This window comes from Oncorhynchus tshawytscha, linkage group LG20 (genome assembly GCF_018296145.1).
Source record: "Oncorhynchus tshawytscha isolate Ot180627B linkage group LG20, Otsh_v2.0, whole genome shotgun sequence".
NCBI lineage: Eukaryota > Metazoa > Chordata > Actinopteri > Salmoniformes > Salmonidae > Oncorhynchus > Oncorhynchus tshawytscha.
Window position 1 is genome coordinate 30,210,241 of NC_056448.1, and position 24,538 is coordinate 30,234,778.

Below are 24,538 nucleotides of genomic sequence, written 5' to 3' on the forward strand. Positions count from 1 at the left end.
TGTGAGTGAGCGTATGGGGGGGTGAGCATCTGTGAGTGAGCGTATAGGGGGTGAGCATCTGTGAGTGAGCGTATAGGGGGTGAGCATCTGTGAGTGAGCGTATAGGGGGGGTGAGCATCTGTGAGTGAGCGTATAGGGGGTGAGCATCTGTGAGTGAGCGTATGGGGGTGTGAGCATCTGTGAGTGAGCATATAGGGGGTGAGCATCTGTGAGTGAGCGTATGGGGGTGTGAGCATCTGTGAGTGAGCGTATGGGGGTGTGAGCATCTGTGAGTGAGCATATAGGGGGTGAGCATCTGTGAGTGAGCGTATAGGGGGTGAGCATCTGTGAGTGAGCGTATAGGGGGTGAGCATCTGTGAGTGAGCGTATAGGGGGTGAGCATCTGTGAGTGAGCGTATGGGGGTGAGCATCTGTGAGTGAGCGTATGGGGGGGTGAGCATGTGTGAGAACGTATAGGGGGTGAGCGTCTGTGAGTGAGCGTATAGGGGGTGCGTCTGTGAGTGAGCGTATAGGGGGTGAGCGTCTGTGAGTGAACGTATGGGAGGGTGAGCATCTGTGTGAACGTATAGGGGGTGAGCATGTGTGAGAACGTATAGGGGGTGAGCGTCTGTGAGAACGTATAGGGGGGTGAGCGTCTGTGAGTGAGCGTATAGGGGGTGCGCATCTGTGAGTGAGTGTATAGGGGGTGAGCGTCTGTGAGTGAGCGTATGGGGGGTGAGCGTCTGTGAGTGAGCGTATAGGGGGTGAGCATCTGAGTGAGCGTATAGGGGGGTGAGCATCTGTGAGTGAGCATCTGTGAGTGAGCGTATAGGGGGGTGAGCATCTGTGAGTGAGCGTATAGGGGGTGAGCATCTGTGAGTGAGCGTATAGGGGGTGAGCATCTGTGAGTGAGCGTATAGGGGGTGAGCATCTGAGTAAAGCGTATAGGGGGTGAGCATCTGTGAGTGAGCGTATAGGGGGTGAGCATCTGTGAGTGAGCGTATAGGGGGTGAGCATCTGTGAGTGAGCGTATAGGGGGTGAGCATCTGTGAGTGAGCGTATAGGGGGTGAGCATCTGTGAGTGAGCGTATAGGGGGTGAGCATCTGTGAGTGAGCGTATAGGGGGTGAGCATCTGTGAGTGAGCGTATAGGGGGTGAGCATCTGTGAGTGAGCGTATAGGGGGTGAACATCTGTGAGTGAGCGTATAGGGGGGGTGAGCATCTGTGAGTGAGCGTATAGGGGGGTGAGCATCTGTGAGTGAGCGTATAGGGGGGGTGAGCATCTGTGAGTGAGCGTATAGGGGGTGAGCATCTGTGAGTGAGCGTATAGGGGGTGAGCATCTGTGAGTGAGCGTATAGGGGGGTGAGCATCTGTGAGTGAGCGTATGGGGGGTGAGCATCTGTGAGTGAGCGTATAGGGGGTGAGCATCTGTGAGTGAGCGTATAGGGGGGTGAGCATCTGTGAGTGAGCGTATAGGGGGGTGAGCATCTGTGAGTGAGCGTATAGGGGGGTGAGCATCTCTGTTTGAGCGTATAGGGGGTGAGCATCTGTGAGTGAGCGTATGTTTGAGCGGGGGGGTGAGCGTCTGTGAGTGAGCGTCTGTGAGTGAACGTATGGGGGGGGTGAGCATGTGTGAGAACGTCTATAGGGGGTGAGCGTCTGTTTGAGCGTATAGGGGTGGTGCGTCTGAGTGAGCGTATATGGGGGTGAGCGTCTGTGAGTGAGCGTATGGGGGGTGAGCGTCTGTGAGTGAGCGTATGGGGGTGAGCGTCTGTGAGTGAACGTATGGGAGGGTGAGCGTCTGTGAACGTATAGGGGGTGAGCATCTGTGAGTGAGCGTATAGGAGGGTGAGCGTCTGTGAGTGAGCGTATAGGGGGTGCGTCTGTGAGTGAGCGTATAGGGGGTGCGTCTGTGTGAGCGTACAGGGGGTGCGTCTGTTTGAGCGTACAGGGGGGTGCGTCTGTTTGAGCGTATAGGGGGTGCGTCTGTTTGAGCGTATAGGGGTGAGCGTCTGTTTGAGTGAGCGTATGGGGGTGAGCGTCTGTTTGAGTGAACGTATGTTTGGGGGGTGAGCATGTTTGAGAACGTATAGGGTGCGTCTGTTTGAGCGTATAGGGGTGCGTCTGTTTGAGCGTATAGGGGGTGCGTCTGTTTGAGCGTACATGGAGGGTGCGTCTGTTTGAGCGTACATGGGGGTGCGTCTGTGTTTGAGCGTACATGGGGGTGCGTCTGTGTTTGAGCGTACATGGGGGGGGTGCGTCTGTTTGAGCGTACAGGGGGTGCGTCTGTTTGAGCGTACAGGGGGGTGCGTCTGTTTGAGCGTATAGGGGTGCGTCTGTTTGAGCGTATAGGGGGTGCGTCTGTTTGAGCGTATAGGGGGTGCGTCTGTTTGAGCGTACATGGGGGTGCGTCTGTGTTTGAGCGTACATGGGGGTGCGTCTGTGTTTGAGCGTATATGGGGGGTGCGTCTGTTTGAGCGTACAGGGGGTGCGTCTGTTTGAGCGTACAGGGGAAGTGCGTCTGTTTCAGGGGGTGCGTCTGTTTGAGCGTATGGGGGGGGTGCGTCTGTTTGAGCGTATAGGGGTGCGTCTGTTTGAGCGTATAGGGGGTGCGTCTGTGTTGAGCGTATAGGGGGTGCGTCTGTTTGAGCGTATATAGGGGGTGCGTCTGTGTTTGAGCGTATATGGGGGTGCGTCTGTGTTTGAGCGTATATGGGGGTGCGTCTGTGTTTGAGCGTATGGGGGGGGGTGCGACTCTGTTTGAGCGTACAGGGGGTGCGTCTGTGTTTGAGCTTATTTGGGGGGGTTGTCTGTGTTTGAGCGTATGGGGGGGGTGCGTCTGTGTTTGAGCGTATGGGGGTGCGTCTGTGTTTGAGCGTATGGGGGGTGCGTCTGTGTTTGAGCGTATGGGGGTGCGTCTGTGTTTGAGCGTATTTCGGGGTGCGTTTGTGTGTGAGCGTATAGTGGGGTGCGTCTGTGTTTGAGCGTATAGGGGGTGCGTCTGTTTGAGCTTATTTGGGGGGGGTTGTCTGTGTGAGCTTTTTAGGGGTGGGTGTATCTGTGTGTGAGCCTGTAGGGGTTTGTATCTGTGTGTTAGCGTATCGGAGGGGTGTTTCTGTGTGTGAGCGTATCGGGGGGGTTCTGTGTGTGAGCGTATAGGGGTGGGGGTGTTTCTGTGTGCGAGCGTATCGGGGGGTTCTGTGCATGTGTAGCTAGTAGTGATGCACCCATATGACATTTTTGGCAGATATCCAATATTTTTCTTGACAGAAAAGCGATACCGATATTTACAATTTTTGGGACCTTTTAAACATTCTAGTACAGTCAAATAGTTAACACACACACATGGACGTAGCAGTCTACTGCACTGCATCTCGGTGCAAGAGGCGTCACTACAGTCCCTGGTTCGAATCCAGACTGTATCACATCTGGCAGTGATTGGGAGTCCCATAGGGTGGTGCACAATTTGCCCAGCGTCGTCCATGTTTGGCCGGGGTAGGCCATCATTGTAAATAAGAATTTGTTCTTAATTGACTTGCCTAAATGAAGGTTACACACACCACACTGACAAAAGTTATGTTGTTGCCATTTACGCATATCCCCATTACCAGTAAAACATAATCAAAACCTATTTCTTTCACTTGCTGTGTTTCGTTGTTCATTTGTTCAGTCGTTTCATTCTCATCCAGGATACTATGGAATGCTGTTTGGGTCTTTGCATGTCAAATATGCTTGTTGACCAATCAAGACCTGAATATGACACGTAATAATTTTTTTACCCCCTTTTTCTCCCCAATTTTCGTGGTATCCAATTGTTAGACGTTACTGTCTTGTCTCATCGCTACAACTCCCGTACGGGCTCGGGAGAGTCTAAGGTCAAGAGCCACGCGTCCTCTGAAACACAACCCAACCAAGCCACACTGCTTCTTAACACAGCGCGCATCCAACCCGGAAGCCAGCCGCACCAATGTGTCGGAGGAAACACCGTACGCCTAGCAACCTGGTCCGTGTGCACTGCGCCCGGCCCACTACAGGAGTCGCTAGTGCGCGATGAGACAAGGATATCCCTACCGGCCCAAACCCTCCCTAACCCGGACGACGCTAGGCCAATTGTGCGTCGCCCCGTGGACCTCCCGTTTGCGGCTGGCTGCGACAGAGCCTGGGCTCGAACCCAGAGTCTCTGGTGGCACAGATAGCACTGCTTAGACCACTGCTCCACCCGGAGGCAACGTGTACATTTTTTACGTAGTTATTGCATTGATTACACTATAACGGTTCATCGATACATATGCTATGATGCTGATAAAGTTGTCTCCTGCACCTACAATGCTGGTCATTTAAAAAGCTAGCTAGTTCATGGATGCAAACAATGTTCTTCCCCAAAAACATAGCAAAGCGACATATGTTTCAGTAGCTATAGCTAGCTAACTAACTATAGAGCTAGGTGTCATCTAAAACTCTAATTTATAAGACAGTTCTTATTTGATTAATGGTGGTCGGACCCATCTATGTGAATCTAGCCACAATAGTGGACATTGCGGTTAGCCTTCAAAATAAAAGTATGTCCATTGACAGTGATGCAAATCAATACAAATAGTATAATTATGCCATAATTGGAATAGATCATGCTAAACGAGGTTGGAATGTTGTTATATAAAATCAACAAAAGACAATTTGTTAATTTGACCAAATTCTGTTGAAATCCCGCTGGATGTATTATACTTGAGAATTGCATTGGTGGCATACTTATTTCACTGTACAGCCTTACCCCATGTCATTGATCCACAATCCATAGGTATCAGTCCTCCGTGACACCCAGAGAACATTTGCGTCATAGCTCTTATTGCGGGACTCTGTAACAACAGTGAATTGAGACATTTATTGTGAACCTATGTGTATTGAACACTATTCCAGAGGAAAAACAATACTGCGTGGGTGTTTGGAGTTTGATAACTCTGAGGACGTTGGGAAAAAATATTTTGGGTATTGAGTAGACTGATACCCCATTTCATTGATCCCCAATCCTTAGGTAAAGCTGTACAGTGCAATATGAATGTCAATACACACAATAGGTTGACTGGGGAGGTGATTTCACACAGTGACCGTCCTGAGATAAGAGCTACAATGCTAATATTTGTGTAAACTCTTCACAGTTCTGTTCTTTGGGTGTCACTGAGTAGACTGATACCCCATTTCATTGCTTCACATTCCAACCACTTAACATTACCTTGTCTAAATATGGCATGATTCTACAAATTGTAACCTTCTGCATCACTTTCAAAGAGGTACTTTTATTTTGAAGGCAAACTGCAAATTCCACTATTGTGCCTAATCCTTATTGTGGCTACCTTCACAAAACATAACCAGGTCCGGTCGAGCCTCACTAGCCATATGAAGCTAACCTACTGCTTATAACGTTAGCTTTGGGCAACAGGGTTAAGTAGCTGGCTAGCTATTTATTATTTAATGAACTGAAGTTCAATTTCAATAGGCGAACAACAAGTGGCTACCTAGCTAATACTTACTCACAAGGATTCCTAAGTCATTGCTAAGAATAATGAAAATGACTGCAGTTTCTACTGGTCATTGTTTTCAGGCTGGTTGTATTGGTGCTAGCTAGGTACCAAGCTAAAGCTAGCTACCCCAGAAGTTGTGGTCGAACAAATGCTTTATTCCCAACGCGGTATTGTAAACACATCGTTCGTGGCTGGTGTTCGCTTGTTTGCAGACTTTTGTATAGCTTTGACAGTGGTACTGATAGTTGTGGTGGCGTTTGGCTTGCACGTGCAAATTCAGATCACACAACATTATATAATAGAACTGTTATTTGACGTGTCAAATGAAAAGCTTATTTAACACTTCAAATACTGTTATTGTCAAATAGTGTGGTTTGATGTCTATCTTTTTTTGACACGCAAAGACCCAAACGACATTCCATAGTATGTTGTGAAGCTAATAGCAGTGACGCTATTACTGTGTAACTCTGGTAGGGCAACGTGTACCGGTGCTTGACCAGTCGGCGAAAGCCAACATCACCCATTTCAGAGAACAGTTGATTGTCAAAGGCAATGAATTCCATTATCTTGGTGTTAATTGATTTCGCCTGTGAGGTGTCTCGCTGAAATGTTCTTACTCTTTCAAATGACTTGTTGACTGCTTGATCCACACAGCGGACATTTTGGGCTAGGTTAGGAATGCTGTGTTGCACGTGTAGCGCCATTTGACTTGCCATCATTATGTCATGTACCTACGTTATATAGGTCTGCACGTCAGCTTTGACATCAGTTTTGCACATCAGCGTTAAACTGGACATCGGGCTGATACAGATGTTGGCATTTTTAGATAATATCGGCCGATTCTGATATGTTCACCGATAGGGATGCAGGATATAGTAGCTAGCTTATCAATTAGCCTTTAACTGAATCAATAAGCACAGCAGTAGTAAGCAGGTTATCTTTCTCTCCTCTTTTCCACTTTGCCTTTTGGTCTCTACCTCCTGAGGTTATGAAGAGACACTGCTCACAACAGCTCCGTTAACAACCGCACACTCAGTCATATCGTGTGTGTGTGTGTGTGTGTGTGTGTGTGTGTGTGTGTGTGTGTGTGTGTGAGGGAGCGGGTGCTTTTTTTGTATGTGTTACTGTGAGATGGCCCCATGCTTTAAATAACCTCTTCTTCCTTTGTTATGGAGGACAGAGTTAACGTGTGTGTGTGTGTGGAGTGAGAGTCACTCAGTCATAGAGAAGTGAAAATGCCAATCTCCTAAAATCCACTGTCCCCTGATCCCTTCTCTTCTACCATTCTTCTTACTTACGTCCTCATCTCTCCTATCCTCTCTCCTAACCTATAGTAGCGTAGTTTCTACCTAGGCAGGGATTTCCCACTGGCCGTGGTAACCTGTGCTTCTTGGTGGAGAATTAAACCTAGCAGCTCACAGCTCACAATCAATTTATCAGATTGCGTTTGATAGTGCGTCATTGACTCTTTAATCAGTAGTGTGGCAAAAGAAAGAATGATTTGGAGAAAAGGGGGAAGAGGGAGGTGATTGAAGTGTCAAGAGAAAAGGGCTCGTAGGCTAGTTGTTGTTTTTCACCTCAGGGGTGTGCTCAGCCGCATGCTTTTCACCACAGAGCTAGTTAGTCACCAACGCTTGGTTAGTTGGTAAACTCAGAGCATTTCGCTTTCAGAGCGTTCAGAGTGCACACTGGACGCTCTGGCCAAGGAGTAGGGTTGATCCGAGCGTTCTGATCTGACAACAGCAGTCAAGCTGGTTTGGCTGTTGTCATGTTATCCAGAGCTTTGGTGACTAACTGTGCTGCTGGCAACAATTTAATAACACTTTTTTTTGCCAATGCTTACTGACACCGGACATCTGAAATCGGAGTAGATAGCCAGAGCTACGTCTATCGACAGTTGTCACAGTGACATCATAACCATTCTATTGAAATAGTTACTTGCAAAGTGGAATCTTTTATTTAGACATCTAGCTAGTTAAACAATGAACCATAATCCCAACTCATAATGTTACTACCCTGCATGTCACTAACCAACCAGGTTCAATGTTAGTTAGCTAACATTAGGCTATAACTAGCAAAGCAAATGGATTTTGAGATACAAATAATATTACTAAACTGGTCAGACAAGTAACGTTAGCCAGCTAGCTAACAGTATACTTTAACTTAAAATTAAATTTAAACGACTTCTGACAAAATTTGAAACCTGTAATATCTGAAAATGTAGCTAGCTAGACTCTCTTACATGGATGGACTTCTCCCCCTCTGTCACGGATGCCATGGTTGCCCTTAATTTGAAGATGTAATCCGGAGACAGGTGTTTTTTACAACATCCTTGTGTGTTCTCTTTACGACTCTCCATATTTGCATACGTTCAAATGGCTCTCATGTGAAATAGTGACGCCAACATACGCCACCTAGCTTCCTGAAACCAGCCACATATATATTTACTCTAATAAGCAAAAATATACTTCCACAACAGACATGAACTTTTATTTTCACTGATTGCCATCTGAGATGTGAAATATCTCTGCTGATGATGATGTGGTGTATCGGCTGTAACAACACATGCACACGTGCCGTGAAGGCTATGATGCGGTTACCGTGGCAACACACAGGCTTTTTTTGCGAGCTGTTCAGATGGGCTTCAGTAGATTGTGTGTGTGTCCTAGTGTGTGTAAACGTTTGTGTCAGTGATACGTAGATAATAATGCAGACAATAGAGATGTAAGATGACGCTCACCCCCTGTAATTGTGGTCCATTTCAAGCACATTGCAATGTGTGTGTCTGATAGGGGATTTGCTCAATGAGATGAGGACATTGTTCTCTTACTAAGGCTAATCCACTAGAAAGGCCTACTTCTCAAAATGAAAGGTGTGTGTGTGTGCAGACCCCAGAAGCTTTATTTACAATAATATTACCTTTCCTACTTTTAGTTAGGTCAAAACACACACACACACACACACACACACACACACACACACACACACACACACACACACACACCTAAAGCTGATGTCATAATGTCAAAGAAACAACTCTGACAGTGTGTATGTGTTTTCTCTGTTTCAGGGTTTCTGCTGTTCAAGGATTTTTGTTTGAATGAAATAGATGAGGCCGTACCACAGCTCAAGTTCTACGAAGAAGTGAGAGAAACACACACACCTATCTCTATCTGCCTTTCTCATTCTCTCTGTCTGTCTCTCTCTCTCCCCTCTGTCTGCCTTTCTCTCTCTCTCCCCTCTGTCTGCCTTTCTCTCTCTCTCCCCTCTGTCTGCCTTTCTCTCTCTCTCCCCTCTGTCTGCCTTTCTCTCTCTCTCCCCTCTGTCTGCCTTTCTCTCTCTCTCCCCTCTGTCTGTCTCTGTCTCTCTCTCTCCCCTCTGTCTGTCTCTGTCTCGCTCTCTCCCTCTCTATAGTCAGTGGTTAGAGAGCAGAAGTCTAGTGTGTGTCAGTTGTATTAAAGGTCATGTGAGATGTTTGAGATTAGGCTAATTCCATGGTGTTTCAGAGGAAGTGTATGTATGTGTGTGTGTGTGTGTGTGTGTGTGTGTGTGTGTGTGTCAGATTAAGGACTACGAGAAGTTGGATTCTGAAGAGGAGCGGTTGTGTCGTAGCAGACAGATCTATGATGGATACATCATGAAGGAACTCCTCTCCTGTTCACATGTAAGGTCAACATGGGACACAAACCAACACAGTGTAACAAACTCCCCTAAAATGCTGTCATCTCTCAGGGAGGAGGTTGACATGAATTAACACAATGCAACACCCCAACCTATCTAAAACACTTTACATGGTATACTGGACTGGAAATGACTGTCACATGACCCTCCTCTCTCTCTCCTCCACCCCCCATACTCTTCTCCATTCCCCCTTCTCTCTCTGTCTTGCACTCGATCTCTCTCAGGCCTTCTCTAAGAAAGCAGTAGACCACGTTCAGACTCACCTGGCCAAGAAACAGGTGCCTCCCTCTCTCTTCCAGGTAAGGAACACACACACAAACTGCAGCAACAATCTAACTCCTGTGTGTGTCTCTGTGCCGTCCCACATAGTGGGGTTCCGACACACACACACCTTAACCTAGTTCTATTATTATGATTATCATGACCATTGGTATTTATCCTGCGACTTGTTACTTTTACCCCTGTTTATATGTACATGTCTACCACAATCCCTCCAGTACCCCTGTTAAATGAACATATCTACCACAATCCCTCCAGTACCCCTGTTAAATGAACATATCTACCACAATCCCTCCAGTAGCCCTGTTAAATGAACATATCTACCTCAATCACTCTAGTAGCCCTGTTAAATGAACATATCTACCTCAATCACTCCAGTACCCCTGTTAAATGAACATATCTACCTCAATCACTCTAGTAGCCCTGTTAAATGAACATATCTACCTCAATCCCTCCAGTAGCCCTGTTAAATGAACATATCTACCTCAATCCCTCCAGTAGCCCTGTTAAATGAACATATCTACCTCAATCACTCTAGTAGCCCTGTTAAATGAACATATCTACCTCAATCCCTCCAGTAGCCCTGTTAAATGAACATATCTACCTCAATCCCTCCAGTACCCCTGTTAAATGAACATATCTACCTCAATCACTCTAGTAGCCCTGTTAAATGAACATATCTACCTCAATCACTCCAGTAGCCCTGTTAAATGAACATATCTACCTCAATCCCTCCAGTACCCCTGTTAAATGAACATATCTACCTCAATCACTCTAGTAGCCCTGTTAAATGAACATATCTACCTCAATCACTCCAGTAGCCCTGTTAAATGAACATATCTACCTCAATCCCTCCAGTACCCCTGTTAAATGAACATATCTACCTCAATCACTCTAGTAGCCCTGTTAAATGAACATATCTACCTCAATCACTCTAGTAGCCCTGTTAAATGAACATATCTACCTCAATCACTCCAGTAGCCCTGTTAAATGAACATATCTACCTCAATCACTCCAGTAGCCCTGTTAAATGAACATATCTACCTCAATCACTCTAGTAGCCCTGTTAAATGAACATATCTACCTCAATCACTCTAGTAGCCCTGTTAAATGAACATATCTACCTCAATCACTCCAGTAGCCCTGTTAAATGAACATATCTACCTCAATCACTCTAGTAGCCCTGTTAAATGAACATATCTACCTCAATCACTCCAGTAGCCCTGTTAAATGAACATATCTACCTCAATCACTCTAGTAGCCCTGTTAAATGAACATATCTACCTCAATCACTCTAGTAGCCCTGTTAAATGAACATATCTACCTCAATCACTCCAGTAGCCCTGTTAAATGAACATATCTACCTCAATCACTCTAGTAGCCCTGCACATTGTAATGATGGTACTGGCATTGACCTTTTTTTTCTTCTCGTATTTCACGTTCTTCTTCTTTATCTATATTACTACACTTATTGTGCATTGTTGGGAAATAACTCACAAGTTCAGCATTTCACTGTACTGGTTTACACCCGCTGTATCCTGTGTATCGACAATAAAACGTTGAAACTTGAAACGCACAGACTCACAAACTCCTGTTTGTGTTCAGCCGTACATTGTGGAGATCTGTGACAGTCTGCGAGGGATGATCTTCCGCAAGTTCATAGAGAGGTGAGACGGGGGGAGAGGGAGGAGGGGGAGACGGAGGAGGGGGAGACGGGGGGGTGGGGGTGTAGAATAAATATGTTGCATACTGGCCAGAGTAATACAGTTTTTCATTGTCTCCAGATTTCGAATAAAGTGCTTTATTATCCCTTCATCCATTTGTGTCGTAAGGGAAACGAGTTTCTCCACACTCCCACAGTCAGTAGGCCGGGGAATATTTATTTTATACATGTTTTATTGAACCTTTATTTAACTAGGCAAGTCAGTTAAGAACAAATGATTATTTACAATGATGGCCTACTTCGGCCAAACCTGGACGACACTGGGCCAATTGTGCCCCGCCCTATGGGACTCCCAATCACAGCAGATGTGATACAGCCTGGATTCGAACCAGGGACTCTAGTGACGCCTCTTGCACTGAGATGCAGTGCCTTAGTCCGCTGTGCTGCTCCTTCTTTCTGTCTACCTCTCCTCATGTTTCTTTTTTCTCTCTCTCATCAGTGACAAGTTCACTCGTTTCTGCCAGTGGAAGAATGTGGAGCTGAACATCCATGTGAGTTGTATTTTGTATGTGTGGGTGTTATTCTAACTTACTGTATGGATTGTGGTGATGTTTTGTCTGTGAAAGGCTTTTCTTTCACCTCCTATTGCCTACTGTCTGAAGTGTAACATCACGTCGGCTTCTCTCTCCGTCTCGCTCTCTGTCTCGCTCTCTCTGTCTCGCTCTCTCTGTCTCGCTCTCTCTGTCTCGCTCTCTCTGTCTCGCTCTCTCTGTCTCGCTCTCTCTGTCTCGCTCGCTCGCTCTCTCTGTCTCGCTCGCTCTCTCTGTCTGTCTCTGTCTCGCTCTCTCTGTCTCGCTCTCTCTGTCTCGCTCTCTCTGTCTCTCTCTGTCTCGCTCTCTCTGTCTCGCTCTCTCTGTCTCGCTCTCTCTGTCTCGCTCTCTCTGTCTGTCTCTGTCTCGCTCTCTCTGTCTCGCTCTCTCTGTCTCGCTCTCTCTGTCTCGCTCTCTCTGTCTCGCTCTCTCTGTCTCGCTCTCTGTCTCGCTCTCTCTGTCTCGCTCTCTCTGTCTCGCTCTCTCTGTCTCGTCTCGCTCTCTGTCTCGCTCTCTCTGTCTCGCTCTCTCTGTCTCGCTCTCTCCGTCTCGCTCTCTCCGTCTCGCTCTCTCCGTCTCGCTCTCTCCGTCTCGCTCTCTCCGTCTCGCTCTCTCCGTCTCGCTCTCTCCGTCTCGCTCGTTCTACATCTCCCCCTCACTCTATCTCTCTCGCCTCTCTTCAGTTGACGATGAATGACTTCAGTGTCCATCGTATCATTGGTCGAGGGGGTTTCGGGGAGGTGTACGGCTGCAGGAAGGCTGACACCGGCAAGATGTGAGTAGCGCAGGAGCATGAACTTGCAGAGAAAGAGGGGTGGTTAAAGTGGAGAAAATAAACATTCACACAATAAATGACTGGAGGGGATAACAGATCCTACAGGAACAGTGAGTTCTCAGCAGTACAGCACCAGTAAGGTTGTGTGTGTGTGTGTGTGTCAGGTATGCCATGAAGTGTTTGGATAAGAAGAGGATCAAGATGAAGCAGGGAGAGACTCTGGCTCTGAACGAGAGAATCATGTTGTCCCTTGTCAGCACAGGGGTGAGTCTAACACACCGCTTTCTGTCCTCTCTGTTTATACATATGTATATTCACATACACAGTACAAGGGAGTATCATTTTCAGATTGAGCTTTGCCTGACTATTTTAGCACAGACACACAAGCCTTTCCTACTTGACTGTGTGTTCACATACATACACAGCACATTTTCAGATTGACATGTCTGACTTTATCATTTAAAAACGTCCCCTCCCTCTTTCTCTCTAGGACTGTCCGTTCATAGTGTGTATGACATACGCCTTCCACACACCAGACAAACTCTGTTTCATTCTGGACCTGATGAACGGTAAGACTCCTGAAAGGTGGCAGGTCTCGCCTGGTTCAACCTGCAGGTGAGACACCAGTCACCATGAGGAGTCTCATTGTAGTGGTCTGTCCCTCTGAGGATCATGGTAAAGTACACGGTCACACAGAATGGGACAGGACATCACTGATGGCTCTCTGTCCCTCTGGGCTGATGCGCAACTGACAGTCTCTGACGTGTGTCTGGTTAAGTAGGCTACATCCCCATCTACAGACAATCTCCAATGGATTCAGTCTGCGGATGGTAGCACACACATCACACACACACACACACACACACACACACACACACACACACACACACACACACACTGACCATAGATCACATTTTAGACAGCAGTTATACACACTGACCATGTATCACATTTAGACAGCAGTTACACACACACACTGACCGTAGATCACATTTTGACAGCAGTTACACACACACACTGACCGTAGATCGCATTTTGACAGCAGGTACACACACACACTGACCATGGATCACATTTAGACAGCAGTTACACACACACCGACCATGGATCACATTTAGACAGCAGTTACACACACACATACTGACCATGGATCACATTTAGACAGCAGTTACACACACACACACACTGACCATGGATCACATTTAGACAGCAGTTAACACACACACAAACACCCACTGACCATAGATCACATTTAGACAGCAGTTAACACACACACACACACACTGACCATAGATCACATTTAGACAGCAGTTACACACACACTGACCATAGATCACATTTAGACAGCAGTTAACACACACACACTGACCATGGATCACATTTAGACAGCAGTTACACACACACTGACCATGATCACATTTAGACAGCAGTTAACACACACACTGACCATATATCACATTTCGACCACAGTTACACACACACACACACACGAGAGCGCGCACACACACACACACACACACTGACCATAGATCACATTTAGACAACAGTTACACAATGACTGAGCTATCGATTAGACTACAGCTCTAAACACACACTGATATCAATATGTGTGCCTCGTTATCCTGAGTGTCTCTCTCAGGGGGAATCTAGATCATGTGATCAAGTCATACTTCTTATTGTGTCCTGCTGACTCACCCCTGTGTCCTGCTGACTCACCCCTGTGTCCTGCTGACTCACCCCTGTGTCCTGCTGACTCACCCCTGTGTCCTGCTGACCCTGTGTCCTCAGACTCCCTGTGTCCTGCAGACTCAACCCTGTGTCCTGCAGACTCACCCCTGTGTCCTCAGACTCACCCCTGTGTCCTGCTGACTCACCCCTGTGTCCTGCTGACTCACCCCTGTGTCCTGCTGACTCACCCCTGTGTCCTGCAGACTCACCCCTGTGTGTTGGAGAATGGATGGTTACACTCAGTGACGTGTATTAATTGTGTGTAGGAGGGGACCTACACTACCACCTGTCCCAGCATGGTGTGTTCAGTGAGAAGGAGATGCGTTTCTACGCAGCAGAGATCATCCTGGGACTAGAACACATGCACAACCGCTTCGTCGTCTACAGAGACCTCAAGGTAGGACTCTCCATACACCTTTTAATCACCTCCCCTCTTTCTAGTTGTTCTGTCTAGAGACCTGACTGCTGTATACCTCCTTTATCCCTCTGTTTATCTCTCCCTCTCTCGTTATTAGTCTCTCTCTCGTTATTAGTCTCTCTCTCTCTCTCTCTCTCTCTCTCGTTATTAGTCTCTCTCTCTCGTTATTAGTCTCTCTCGTTATTAGTCTCTCTCTCTCTCTCGTTATTGGTGTCTCTCTCTCGTTGTTGGTGTCTCTCTCTCTCTCTCTCTCGTTATTAGTCTCTCTCTCTCTCTCGTTATTAGTCTCTCTCTCTCTCTCGTTATTAGTCTCTCTCTCTCTCGTTATTAGTCTCTCTCTCGCTATTAGTCTCTCTCTCTCTCGCTATTAGTCTCTCTCTCTCTCTCGCTATTAGTCTCTCTCTCTCTCGCTATTAGTCTCTCTCTCTCTCTCGCTATTAGTCTCTCTCTCTCTCGCTATTAGTCTCTCTCTCTCTCTCGCTATTAGTCTCTCTCTCTCTCTCGCTATTAGTCTCTCTCTCTCGTCATTAGTCTCTCTCTCTCTCATTATTAGTCTCTCTCTCTCTCATTATTAGTCTCTCTCGTTATTAGTCTCTCTCGTTATTAGTCTCTCTCTCTCTCGTTATTGGTGTCTCTCTCTCTCGTTATTAGTCTCTCTCTCTCTCTCGTTATTAGTCTCTCTCTCTCTCTCGTTATTAGTCTCTCTCTCTCTCTCGTTATTAGTCTCTCTCTCTCTCGCTATTAGTCTCTCTCTCTCGCTATTAGTCTCTCTCTCTCGCTATTAGTCTCTCTCTCTCTCTCTCTCGTTATTAGTCTCTCTCTCTCTCTCTCGTTATTAGTCTCTCTCTCTCTCGTTATTAGTCTCTCTCTCTCGTTATTAGTCTCTCTCTCTCGTTATTAGTCTCTCTCTCTCTCTCTCTCTCGTTATTAGTCTCTCTCTCTCTCTCTCTCTCTCTCATTATTAGTCTCTCTCTCTCTCTCTCTCTCTCATTATTAGTCTCTCTCTCTCTCTCTCTCTCATTATTAGTCTCTCTCTCTCTCGTTATTAGTCTCTCTCTCTCTCTCTCTCGTTATTAGTCTCTCTCTCTCTCTCTCTCGTTATTAGTCTCTCTCTCTCTCTCGTTATTAGTCTCTCTCTCTCTCTCGTTATTAGTCTCTCTCTCTCTCTCGTTATTAGTCTCTCTCTCTCTCGTTATTAGTCTCTCTCTCTCTCTCGTTATTAGTCTCTCTCTCTCTCTCTCGTTATTAGTCTCTCTCTCTCTCTCTCTCGTTATTAGTCTCTCTCTCTCTCTCTCGTTATTAGTCTCTCTCTCTCTCTCTCTCGTTATTAGTCTCTCTCTCTCTCTCTCTCTCGTTATTAGTCTCTCTCTCTCTCTCGTTATTCTCTCTCTCTCTCTCTCTCGTTATTAGTCTCTCTCTCTCTCTCTCGTTATTAGTCTCTCTCTCTCTCTCGTTATTAGTCTCTCTCTCTCTCTCTCGTTATTAGTCTCTCTCTCTCTCTCTCGTTATTAGTCTCTCTCTCTCTCTCGTTATTAGTCTCTCTCTCTCTCTCTCTCGTTATTAGTCTCTCTCTCTCTCTCTCGTTATTAGTCTCTCTCTCTCTCTCTCTCTCTCGTTATTAGTCTCTCTCTCTCTCTCTCTCTCGTTATTAGTCTCTCTCTCTCTCTCTCTCTCTCTCGTTATTAGTCTCTCTCTCTCTCGTTATTAGTCTCTCTCTCTCTCTCTCTCTCTCGCTATTAGTCTCTCTCTCTCGCTATTAGTCTCTCTCTCTCGTCATTAGTCTCTCTCTCTCGTCATTAGTCTCTCTCTCTCGTTATTAGTCTCTCTCGTTATTAGTCTCTCTCGTTATTAGTCTCTCTCTCTCTCTCGTTATTAGTCTCTCTCTCTCTCTCTCGTTATTGGTGTCTCTCTCTCTCTCTCGTTATTAGTCTCTCTCTCTCTCTCGTTATTAGTCTCTCTCTCTCGTTATTAGTCTCTCTCTCTCTCTCGTTATTAGTCTCTCTCTCTCTCTCGTTATTAGTCTCTCTCTCTCGTTATTAGTCTCTCTCTCTCTCGCTATTAGTCTCTCTCTCTCGCTATTAGTCTCTCTCTCTCGCTATTAGTCTCTCTCTCTCTCTCTCGCTATTAGTCTCTCTCTCTCTCTCTCGCTATTAGTCTCTCTCTCTCTCTCGTTATTAGTCTCTCTCTCTCTCTCTCTCTCTCATTATTAGTCTCTCTCTCTCTCTCTCGCTATTAGTCTCTCTCTCTCTCTCTCTCGTTATTAGTCTCTCTCTCTCGTTATTAGTCTCTCTCTCTCTCTCTCTCTCTCATTATTAGTCTCTCTCTCTCTCGTTATTAGTCTCTCTCTCTCTCTCTCTCTCGTTATTAGTCTCTCTCTCTCTCTCTCGTTATTAGTCTCTCTCTCTCTCGTTATTAGTCTCTCTCTCTCTCTCGTTATTAGTCTCTCTCTCTCTCTCTCTCTCTCGTTATTAGTCTCTCTCTCTCTCTCGCTATTAGTCTCTCTCTCTCTCTCTCTCTCGTTATTAGTCTCTCTCTCTCGTTATTAGTCTCTCTCTCTCTCATTATTAGTCTCTCTCTCGTTATTAGTCTCTCTCTCTCTCTCGTTATTAGTCTCTCTCTCTCTCTCGTTATTAGTCTCTCTCTCTCGTTATTAGTCTCTCTCTCTCGTTATTAGTCTCTCTCTCTCGTTATTAGTCTCTCTCTCTCGTTATTAGTCTCTCTCTCTCTCTCTCTCTCTCTCGTTATTAGTCTCTCTCTCGTTATTAGTCTCTCTCTCTCGCTATTAGTCTCTCTCTCTCTCGCTATTAGTCTCTCTCTCTCTCTCGCTATTAGTCTCTCTCTCTCTCTCGTTATTAGTCTCTCTCTCTCGTTATTAGTCTCTCTCTCTCTCGCTATTAGTCTCTCTCTCTCTCGTTATTAGTCTCTCTCTCTCTCTCTCGTTATTAGTCTCTCTCTCTCTCTCTCGTTATTAGTCTCTCTCTCTCGTTATTAGTCTCTCTCTCTCTCTCGTTATTAGTCTCTCTCTCTCTCTCTCTCTCTCTCTCTCTCTCTCGTTATTAGTCTCTCTCTCTCTCGTTATTAGTCTCTCTCTCTCTCTCGTTATTAGTCTCTCTCTCTCTCTCTCGTTATTAGTCTCTCTCTCTCTCTCTCTCTCTCTTTCTCGTTATTAGTCTCTCTCTCTCTCTCTCTCGTTATTAGTCTCTCTCTCTCTTGTTATTAGTCTCTCTCTCTCTCTCGTTATTAGTCTCGTTATTAGTCTCTCTCTCTCTCTCTCTCGTTATTAGTCTCTCTCCCTCTCGTTATTAGTCTCGTTATTAGTCTCTCTCTCTCTCGTTATTAGTCTCGTTATTAGTCTCTCTCTCTCTCTCGTTATTAGTCTCTCTCTCTCTCTCGTTATTAGTCTCTCTCTCTCTCTCGTTATTAGTTATTAGTCTCTCTCTCTCTCGTTATTAGTCTCTCTCTCTCTCGTTATTAGTCTCTCTCTCTCTCGTTATTAGTCTCTCTCTCTCTCGTTATTAGTCTCTCTCTCTCTCTCGTTATTAGTCTGTCTCTCTCTCTCTCGTTATTAGTCTCTCTCTCTCTCTCGTTATTAGTCTCTCTCTCTCTCTCGTTATTAGTCTCTCTCTCGTTATTAGTCTCTCTCTCTCTCTCGTTATTAGTCTCTCTCTCTCTCTCGTTATTAGTCTCTCTCTCTCTCGTTATTAGTCTCTCTCTCTCTCTCGTTATTAGTCTCTCTCTCTCTCTCTCGTTATTAGTCTCTCTCTCTCTCTCTCGTTATTAGTCTCTCTCTCTCTCTCTCGTTATTAGTCTCTCTCTCTCTCTCGTTATTAGTCTCTCTCTCTCTCTCTCTCTCTCTCTCTCTCGTTATTAGTCTCTCTCTCTCTCTCTCGTTATTAGTCTCTCTCTCTCTCGTTATTAGTCTCTCTCTCTCTCTCTCGTTATTAGTCTCTCTCTCTCTCTCTCTCGTTATTAGTCTCTCTCTCTCTCTCTCGTTATTAGTCTCTCTCTCTCTCTCTCGTTATTAGTCTCTCTCTCTCTCTCTCTCTCGTTATTAGTCTCTCTCTCTCTCTCGTTATTAGTCTCTCTCTCTCTCTCTCGTTATTAGTCTCTCTCTCTCTCTCTCTCGTTATTAGTCTCTCTCTCTCTCTCGTTATTAGTCTCTCTCTCTCGTTATTAGTCTCTCTCTCTCTCTCGTTATTAGTCTCTCTCTCTCTCTCTCGTTATTAGTCTCTCTCTCTCTCTCGTTATTAGTCTCTCTCTCTCTCTCTCTCGTTATTAGTCTCTCTCTCTCTCTCTCTCTCTCGTTATTAGTCTCTCTCTCTCTCTCGTTATTAGTCTCTCTCTCTCTCGTTATTAGTCTCTCTCTCTCTCTCTCTCGTTATTAGTCTCTCTCTCTCTCTCTCGTTATTAGTCTCTCTCTCTCTCTCGTTATTAGTCTCTCTCTCTCTCGTTATTAGTCTCTCTCTCTCTCGTTATTAGTCTCTCTCTCTCTCTCTCGTTATTAGTCTCTCTCTCTCTCGTTATTAGTCTCTCTCTCTCGTTATTAGTCTCTCTCTCTCGTTATTAGTCTCTCTCTCTCTCGTTATTAGTCTCTCTCTCTCTCTCGTTATTAGTCTCTCTCTCTCTCTCTCTCTCTCGTTATTAGTCTCTCTCTCTCTCTCTCGTTATTCTCTCTCTCTCTCTCTCTCTCTCGTTATTAGTCTCTCTCTCTCTCTCTCGTTATTAGTCTCTCTCTCTCTCTCTCGTTATTAGTCTCTCTCTCTCTCTCGTTATTAGTCTCTCTCTCTCTCTCGTTATTAGTCTCTCTCTCTCTCTCGTTATTAGTCTCTCTCTCTCTCTCTCGTTATTAGTCTCTCTCTCTCTCGTTATTAGTCTCTCTCTCTCTCTCGTTATTAGTCTCTCTCTCTCTCGTTATTAGTCTCTCTCTCTCTCTCGTTATTAGTCTCTCTCTCTCTCTCTCGTTATTAGTCTCTCTCTCTCGTTATTAGTCTCTCTCTCTCTCGTTATTAGTCTCTCTCTCTCTCGTTATTAGTCTCTCTCTCTCTCGTTATTAGTCTCTCTCTCTCTCGTTATTAGTCTCTCTCTCTCTCGTTATTAGTCTCTCTCTCTCTCTCTCTCGTTATTAGTCTCTCTCTCTCTCTCTCTCTCGTTATTAGTCTCTCTCTCTCTCTCTCGTTATTAGTCTCTCTCTCTCTCTCGTTATTAGTCTCTCTCTCTCTCTCTCTCGTTATTAGTCTCTCTCTCTCTCTCGTTATTAGTCTCTCTCTCTCTCTCGTTATTAGTCTCTCTCTCTCTCTCTCGTTATTAGTCTCTCTCTCTCTCTCTCGTTATTAGTCTCTCTCTCTCTCTCGTTATTAGTCTCTCTCTCTCTCGTTATTAGTCTCGTTATTAGTCTCTCTCTCTCTCGTTATTAGTCTCTCTCTCTCTCTCTCGTTATTAGTCTCTCTCTCTCTCTCGTTATTAGTCTCTCTCTCTCTCTCTCGTTATTAGTCTCTCTCTCTCTCTCTCGTTATTAGTCTCTCTCTCTCTCGTTATTAGTCTCTCTCTCTCTCGTTATTAGTCTCTCTCTCTCTCGTTATTAGTCTCTCTCTCGTTATTAGTCTCTCTCTCTCTCTCTCTCGTTATTAGTCTCTCTCTCTCTCTCTCGTTATTAGTCTCTCTCTCTCTCTCTCGTTATTAGTCTCTCTCTCTCTCTCTCTCGTTATTAGTCTCTCTCTCTCTCTCTCGTTATTAGTCTCTCTCTCTCTCTCTCTCGTTATTCTCTCTCTCTCTCTCTCGTTATTAGTCTCTCTCTCTCTCTCTCGTTATTAGTGTCTCTCTCTCTCTCTCGTTATTAGTCTCTCTCTCTCTCTCTCTCTCGTTATTAGTCTCTCTCTCTCGTTATTAGTCTCTCTCTCTCGTTATTAGTCTCTCTCTCTCTCTCTCGTTATTAGTCTCTCTCTCTCGTTATTAGTCTCTCTCTCTCTCTCGTTATTAGTCTCTCTCTCTCTCTCGTTATTAGTCTCTCTCTCTCTCTCTCTCGTTATTAGTCTCTCTCTCTCTCTCTCTCGTTATTAGTCTCTCTCTCTCTCTCTCTCGTTATTAGTCTCTCTCTCTCTCGTTATTAGTCTCTCTCTCTCTCTCGTTATTAGTCTCTCTCGTTATTAGTCTCTCTCTCTCTCTCGTTATTAGTCTCTCTCTCTCTCTCTCTCGTTATTAGTCTCTCTCTCTCTCTCGTTATTAGTCTCTCTCTCTCTCTCTCGTTATTAGTCTCTCTCTCTCTCTCGTTATTAGTCTCTCTCTCTCTCTCTCTCTCGTTATTAGTCTCTCTCTCTCTCTCTCGTTATTAGTCTCTCTCTCTCTCTCTCGTTATTAGTCTCTCTCTCTCTCTCTCTCTCTCTCGTTATTAGTCTCTCTCTCTCGTTATTAGTCTCTCTCTCTCTCTCGTTATTAGTCTCTCTCTCTCTCGTTATTAGTCTCTCTCTCTCTCTCGTTATTAGTCTCTCTCGTTATTAGTCTCTCTCTCTCTTCGTTATTAGTCTCTCTCTCTCTCTCTCGTTATTAGTCTCTCTCTCTCTCTCGTTATTAGTCTCTCTCTCTCTCTCTCGTTATTAGTCTCTCTCTCTCTCTCTCTCGTTATTAGTCTCTCTCTCTCTCTCTCGTTATTAGTCTCTCTCTCTCTCTCTCTCGTTATTAGTCTCTCTCTCTCTCTCTCTCTCTCTCGTTATTAGTCTCTCTCTCTCTCTCGTTATTAGTCTCTCTCTCTCTCTCTCGTTATTAGTCTCTCTCTCTCTCGTTATTAGTCTCTCTCTCTCTCTCTCTCTCTCTCTCGTTATTAGTCTCTCTCTCTCTCTCTCGTTATTAGTCTCTCTCTCTCTCTCTCGTTATTAGTCTCTCTCTCTCTCTCTCTCTCTCGTTATTAGTCTCTCTCTCTCTCGTTATTAGTCTCTCTCGTTATTAGTCTCTCTCTCTCGTTATTAGTCTCTCTCTCTCTCTCTCGTTATTAGTCTCTCTCTCTCTCTCTCGTTATTAGTCTCTCTCTCTCTCGTTATTAGTCTCTCTCTCTCTCGTTATTAGTCTCTCTCTCTCTCGTTATTAGTCTCTCTCTCTCTCGTTATTAGTCTCTCTCTCTCTCGTTATTAGTCTCTCTCTCTCTCTCGTTATTAGTCTCTCTCTCTCTCTCTCGTTATTAGTCTCTCTCTCTCTCTCTCGTTATTAGTCTCTCTCTCTCTCTCTCGTTATTAGTCTCTCTCTCTCTCTCGTTATTAGTCTCTCTCTCTCTCTCTCTCGTTATTAGTGTCTCTCTCTCTCTCTCGTTATTAGTCTCTCTCTCTCTCTCGTTATTAGTCTCTCTCTCTCGTTATTAGTCTCTCTCTCTCTCTCTCTCTCGTTATTAGTCTCTCTCTCTCTCGTTATTAGTCTCTCTCTCTCTCTCTCTCTCGTTATTAGTCTCTCTCTCTCTCTCGTTATTAGTCTCTCTCTCTCTCGTTATTAGTCTCTCTCTCTCTCTCTCGTTATTAGTCTCTCTCTCTCTCGTTATTAGTCTCTCTCTCTCTCTCGTTATTAGTCTCTCTCTCTCTCTCGTTATTAGTCTCTCTCTCTCTCTCGTTATTAGTCTCTCTCTCTCTCGTTATTAGTCTCTCTCTCTCTCTCGTTATTAGTCTCGTTATTAGTCTCTCTCTCTCTCGTTATTAGTCTCTCTCTCTCTCTCGTTATTAGTCTCTCTCTCTCGTTATTAGTCTCTCTCTCTCTCTCGTTATTAGTCTCTCTCTCTCTCTCGTTATTAGTCTCTCTCTCTCTCTCGTTATTAGTCTCTCTCTCTCTCGTTATTAGTCTCTCTCTCTCTCTCGTTATTAGTCTCTCTCTCTCTCTCTCGTTATTAGTCTCTCTCTCTCTCTCTCTCGTTATTAGTCTCTCTCTCTCTCTCTCGTTATTAGTCTCTCTCTCTCTCTCTCGTTATTAGTCTCTCTCTCTCTCTCTCTCTCTCTCTCGTTATTAGTCTCTCTCTCTCTCTCTCTCGTTATTAGTCTCTCTCTCTCTCGTTATTAGTCTCTCTCTCTCTCTCGTTATTAGTCTCTCTCTCTCTCGTTATTAGTCTCTCTCTCTCTCGTTATTATTCTCTCTCTCTCTCTCTCGTTATTATTCTCTCTCTCTCTCTCTCGTTATTATTCTCTCTCTCTCTCTCTCGTTATTAGTCTCTCTCTCTCTCTCGTTATTAGTCTCTCTCTCTCTCGTTATTAGTCTCTCTCTCTCTCTCGTTATTAGTCTCTCTCTCTCTCGTTATTAGTCTCTCTCTCTCTCGTTATTAGTCTCTCTCTCTCTCTCTCGTTATTAGTCTCTCTCTCTCTCTCGTTATTATTCTCTCTCTCTCTCTCTCGTTATTATTCTCTCTCTCTCTCTCTCGTTATTAGTCTCTCTCTCTCTCGTTATTAGTCTCTCTCTCTCTCTCGTTATTAGTCTCTCTCTCTCTCTCTCGTTATTAGTCTCTCTCTCTCTCTCGTTATTAGTCTCTCTCTCTCTCTCGTTATTAGTCTCTCTCTCTCTCGTTATTAGTCTCTCTCTCTCTCTCGTTATTAGTCTCTCTCTCTCTCTCGTTATTAGTCTCTCTCTCTCTCTCTCGTTATTAGTCTCTCTCTCTCTCTCTCGTTATTAGTCTCTCTCTCTCTCTCTCGTTATTAGTCTCTCTCTCTCTCTCGTTATTAGTCTCTCTCTCTCTCTCGTTATTAGTCTCTCTCTCTCTCTCGTTATTAGTCTCTCTCGTTATTTGTCTCTCTCTCTCGTTATTAGTCTCTCTCCCTCTCTCGTTATTAGTCTCTCTCTCTCTCTCTCTCTCGCGTTATTAGTCTCTCTCTCTCTCTCGTTATTAGTCTCTCGTTATTAGTCTCTCTCTCTCTCTCGTTATTAGTCTCTCTCTCTCTCTCTCGTTATTAGTCTCTCTCTCTCTCTCTCTCTCTCCCTCTCTCGTTATTAGTCTCTCTCTCTCCCTCTCTCGTTATTAGTCTCTCTCTCTATCTCTCTCGTTATTAGTCTCTCTCCCTCTCTCGTTATTAGTCTCTCTCTCTCTCTCTCTCTCTCTCTCTCTCTCCCTCTCTCGTTATTAGTCTCTCTCTCTCTCTCGTTATTAGTCTCTCTCTCTCTCGTTATTATTCTCTCTCTCTCTCTCGTTATTATTCTCTCTCTCTCTCTCGTTATTAGTCTCTCTCTCTCTCTCTCTCGTTATTAGTCTGTCTCTCTCTCTCTCTCTTGTTATTAGTCTCTCTCTCTCGTTATTAGTCTCTCTCTCTCTCTCGTTATTAGTCTCTCTCTCTCTCGTTATTAGTCTCTCTCTCTCTCTCTCTCTCTCGTTATTAGTCTCTCTCTCTCTCTCGTTATTAGTCTCTCTCTCTCTCTCTCGTTATTAGTCTCTCTCTCTCTCTCGTTATTAGTCTCTCTCTCTCTCTCTCGTTATTAGTCTCTCTCTCTCTCGTTATTAGTCTCTCTCTCTCTCTCTCGTTATTAGTCTCTCTCTCTCTCTCTCGTTATTAGTCTCTCTCTCTCTCTCTCGTTATTAGTCTCTCTCTCTCTCTCTCTCGTTATTAGTCTCTCTCTCTCTCTCGTTATTAGTCTCTCTCTCTCTCGTTATTAGTCTCTCTCTCTCTCGTTATTAGTCTCTCTCTCTCTCGTTATTAGTCTCTCTCTCTCGTTATTAGTCTCTCTCTCTCTCGTTATTAGTCTCTCTCTCTCTCTCGTTATTAGTCTCTCTCTCTCTCTCTCGTTATTAGTCTCTCTCTCTCTCTCTCTCGTTATTAGTCTCTCTCTCTCTCTCTCTCTCTCGTTATTCGTTATTAGTCTCTCTCTCTCTCTCTCTCGTTATTAGTCTCTCTCTCTCTCTCTCTCTCGTTATTAGTCTCTCTCTCTCTCTCTCTCGTTATTAGTCTCTCTCTCTCTCG

The 24,538-nt window shown here is 45.0% G+C and overlaps 1 protein-coding gene across 1 annotated transcript in view; it reads left to right on the forward strand.

Annotated features, from left to right (window-relative positions):
• Positions 1-24,538, forward strand: part of grk3 (G protein-coupled receptor kinase 3) — a 79,620-nt gene that overhangs the window by 34,647 nt on the left and 20,435 nt on the right. The window contains exons 3-11 of the mRNA XM_042302473.1: positions 8,567-8,640; positions 9,059-9,160; positions 9,402-9,476; positions 11,062-11,123; positions 11,619-11,670; positions 12,393-12,484; positions 12,649-12,748; positions 12,975-13,053; positions 14,479-14,609. Of these exons, the coding sequence (XP_042158407.1) occupies positions 8,567-8,640; positions 9,059-9,160; positions 9,402-9,476; positions 11,062-11,123; positions 11,619-11,670; positions 12,393-12,484; positions 12,649-12,748; positions 12,975-13,053; positions 14,479-14,609 (767 nt within the window). The remainder of the gene's footprint in view (positions 1-8,566; positions 8,641-9,058; positions 9,161-9,401; positions 9,477-11,061; positions 11,124-11,618; positions 11,671-12,392; positions 12,485-12,648; positions 12,749-12,974; positions 13,054-14,478; positions 14,610-24,538) is intronic.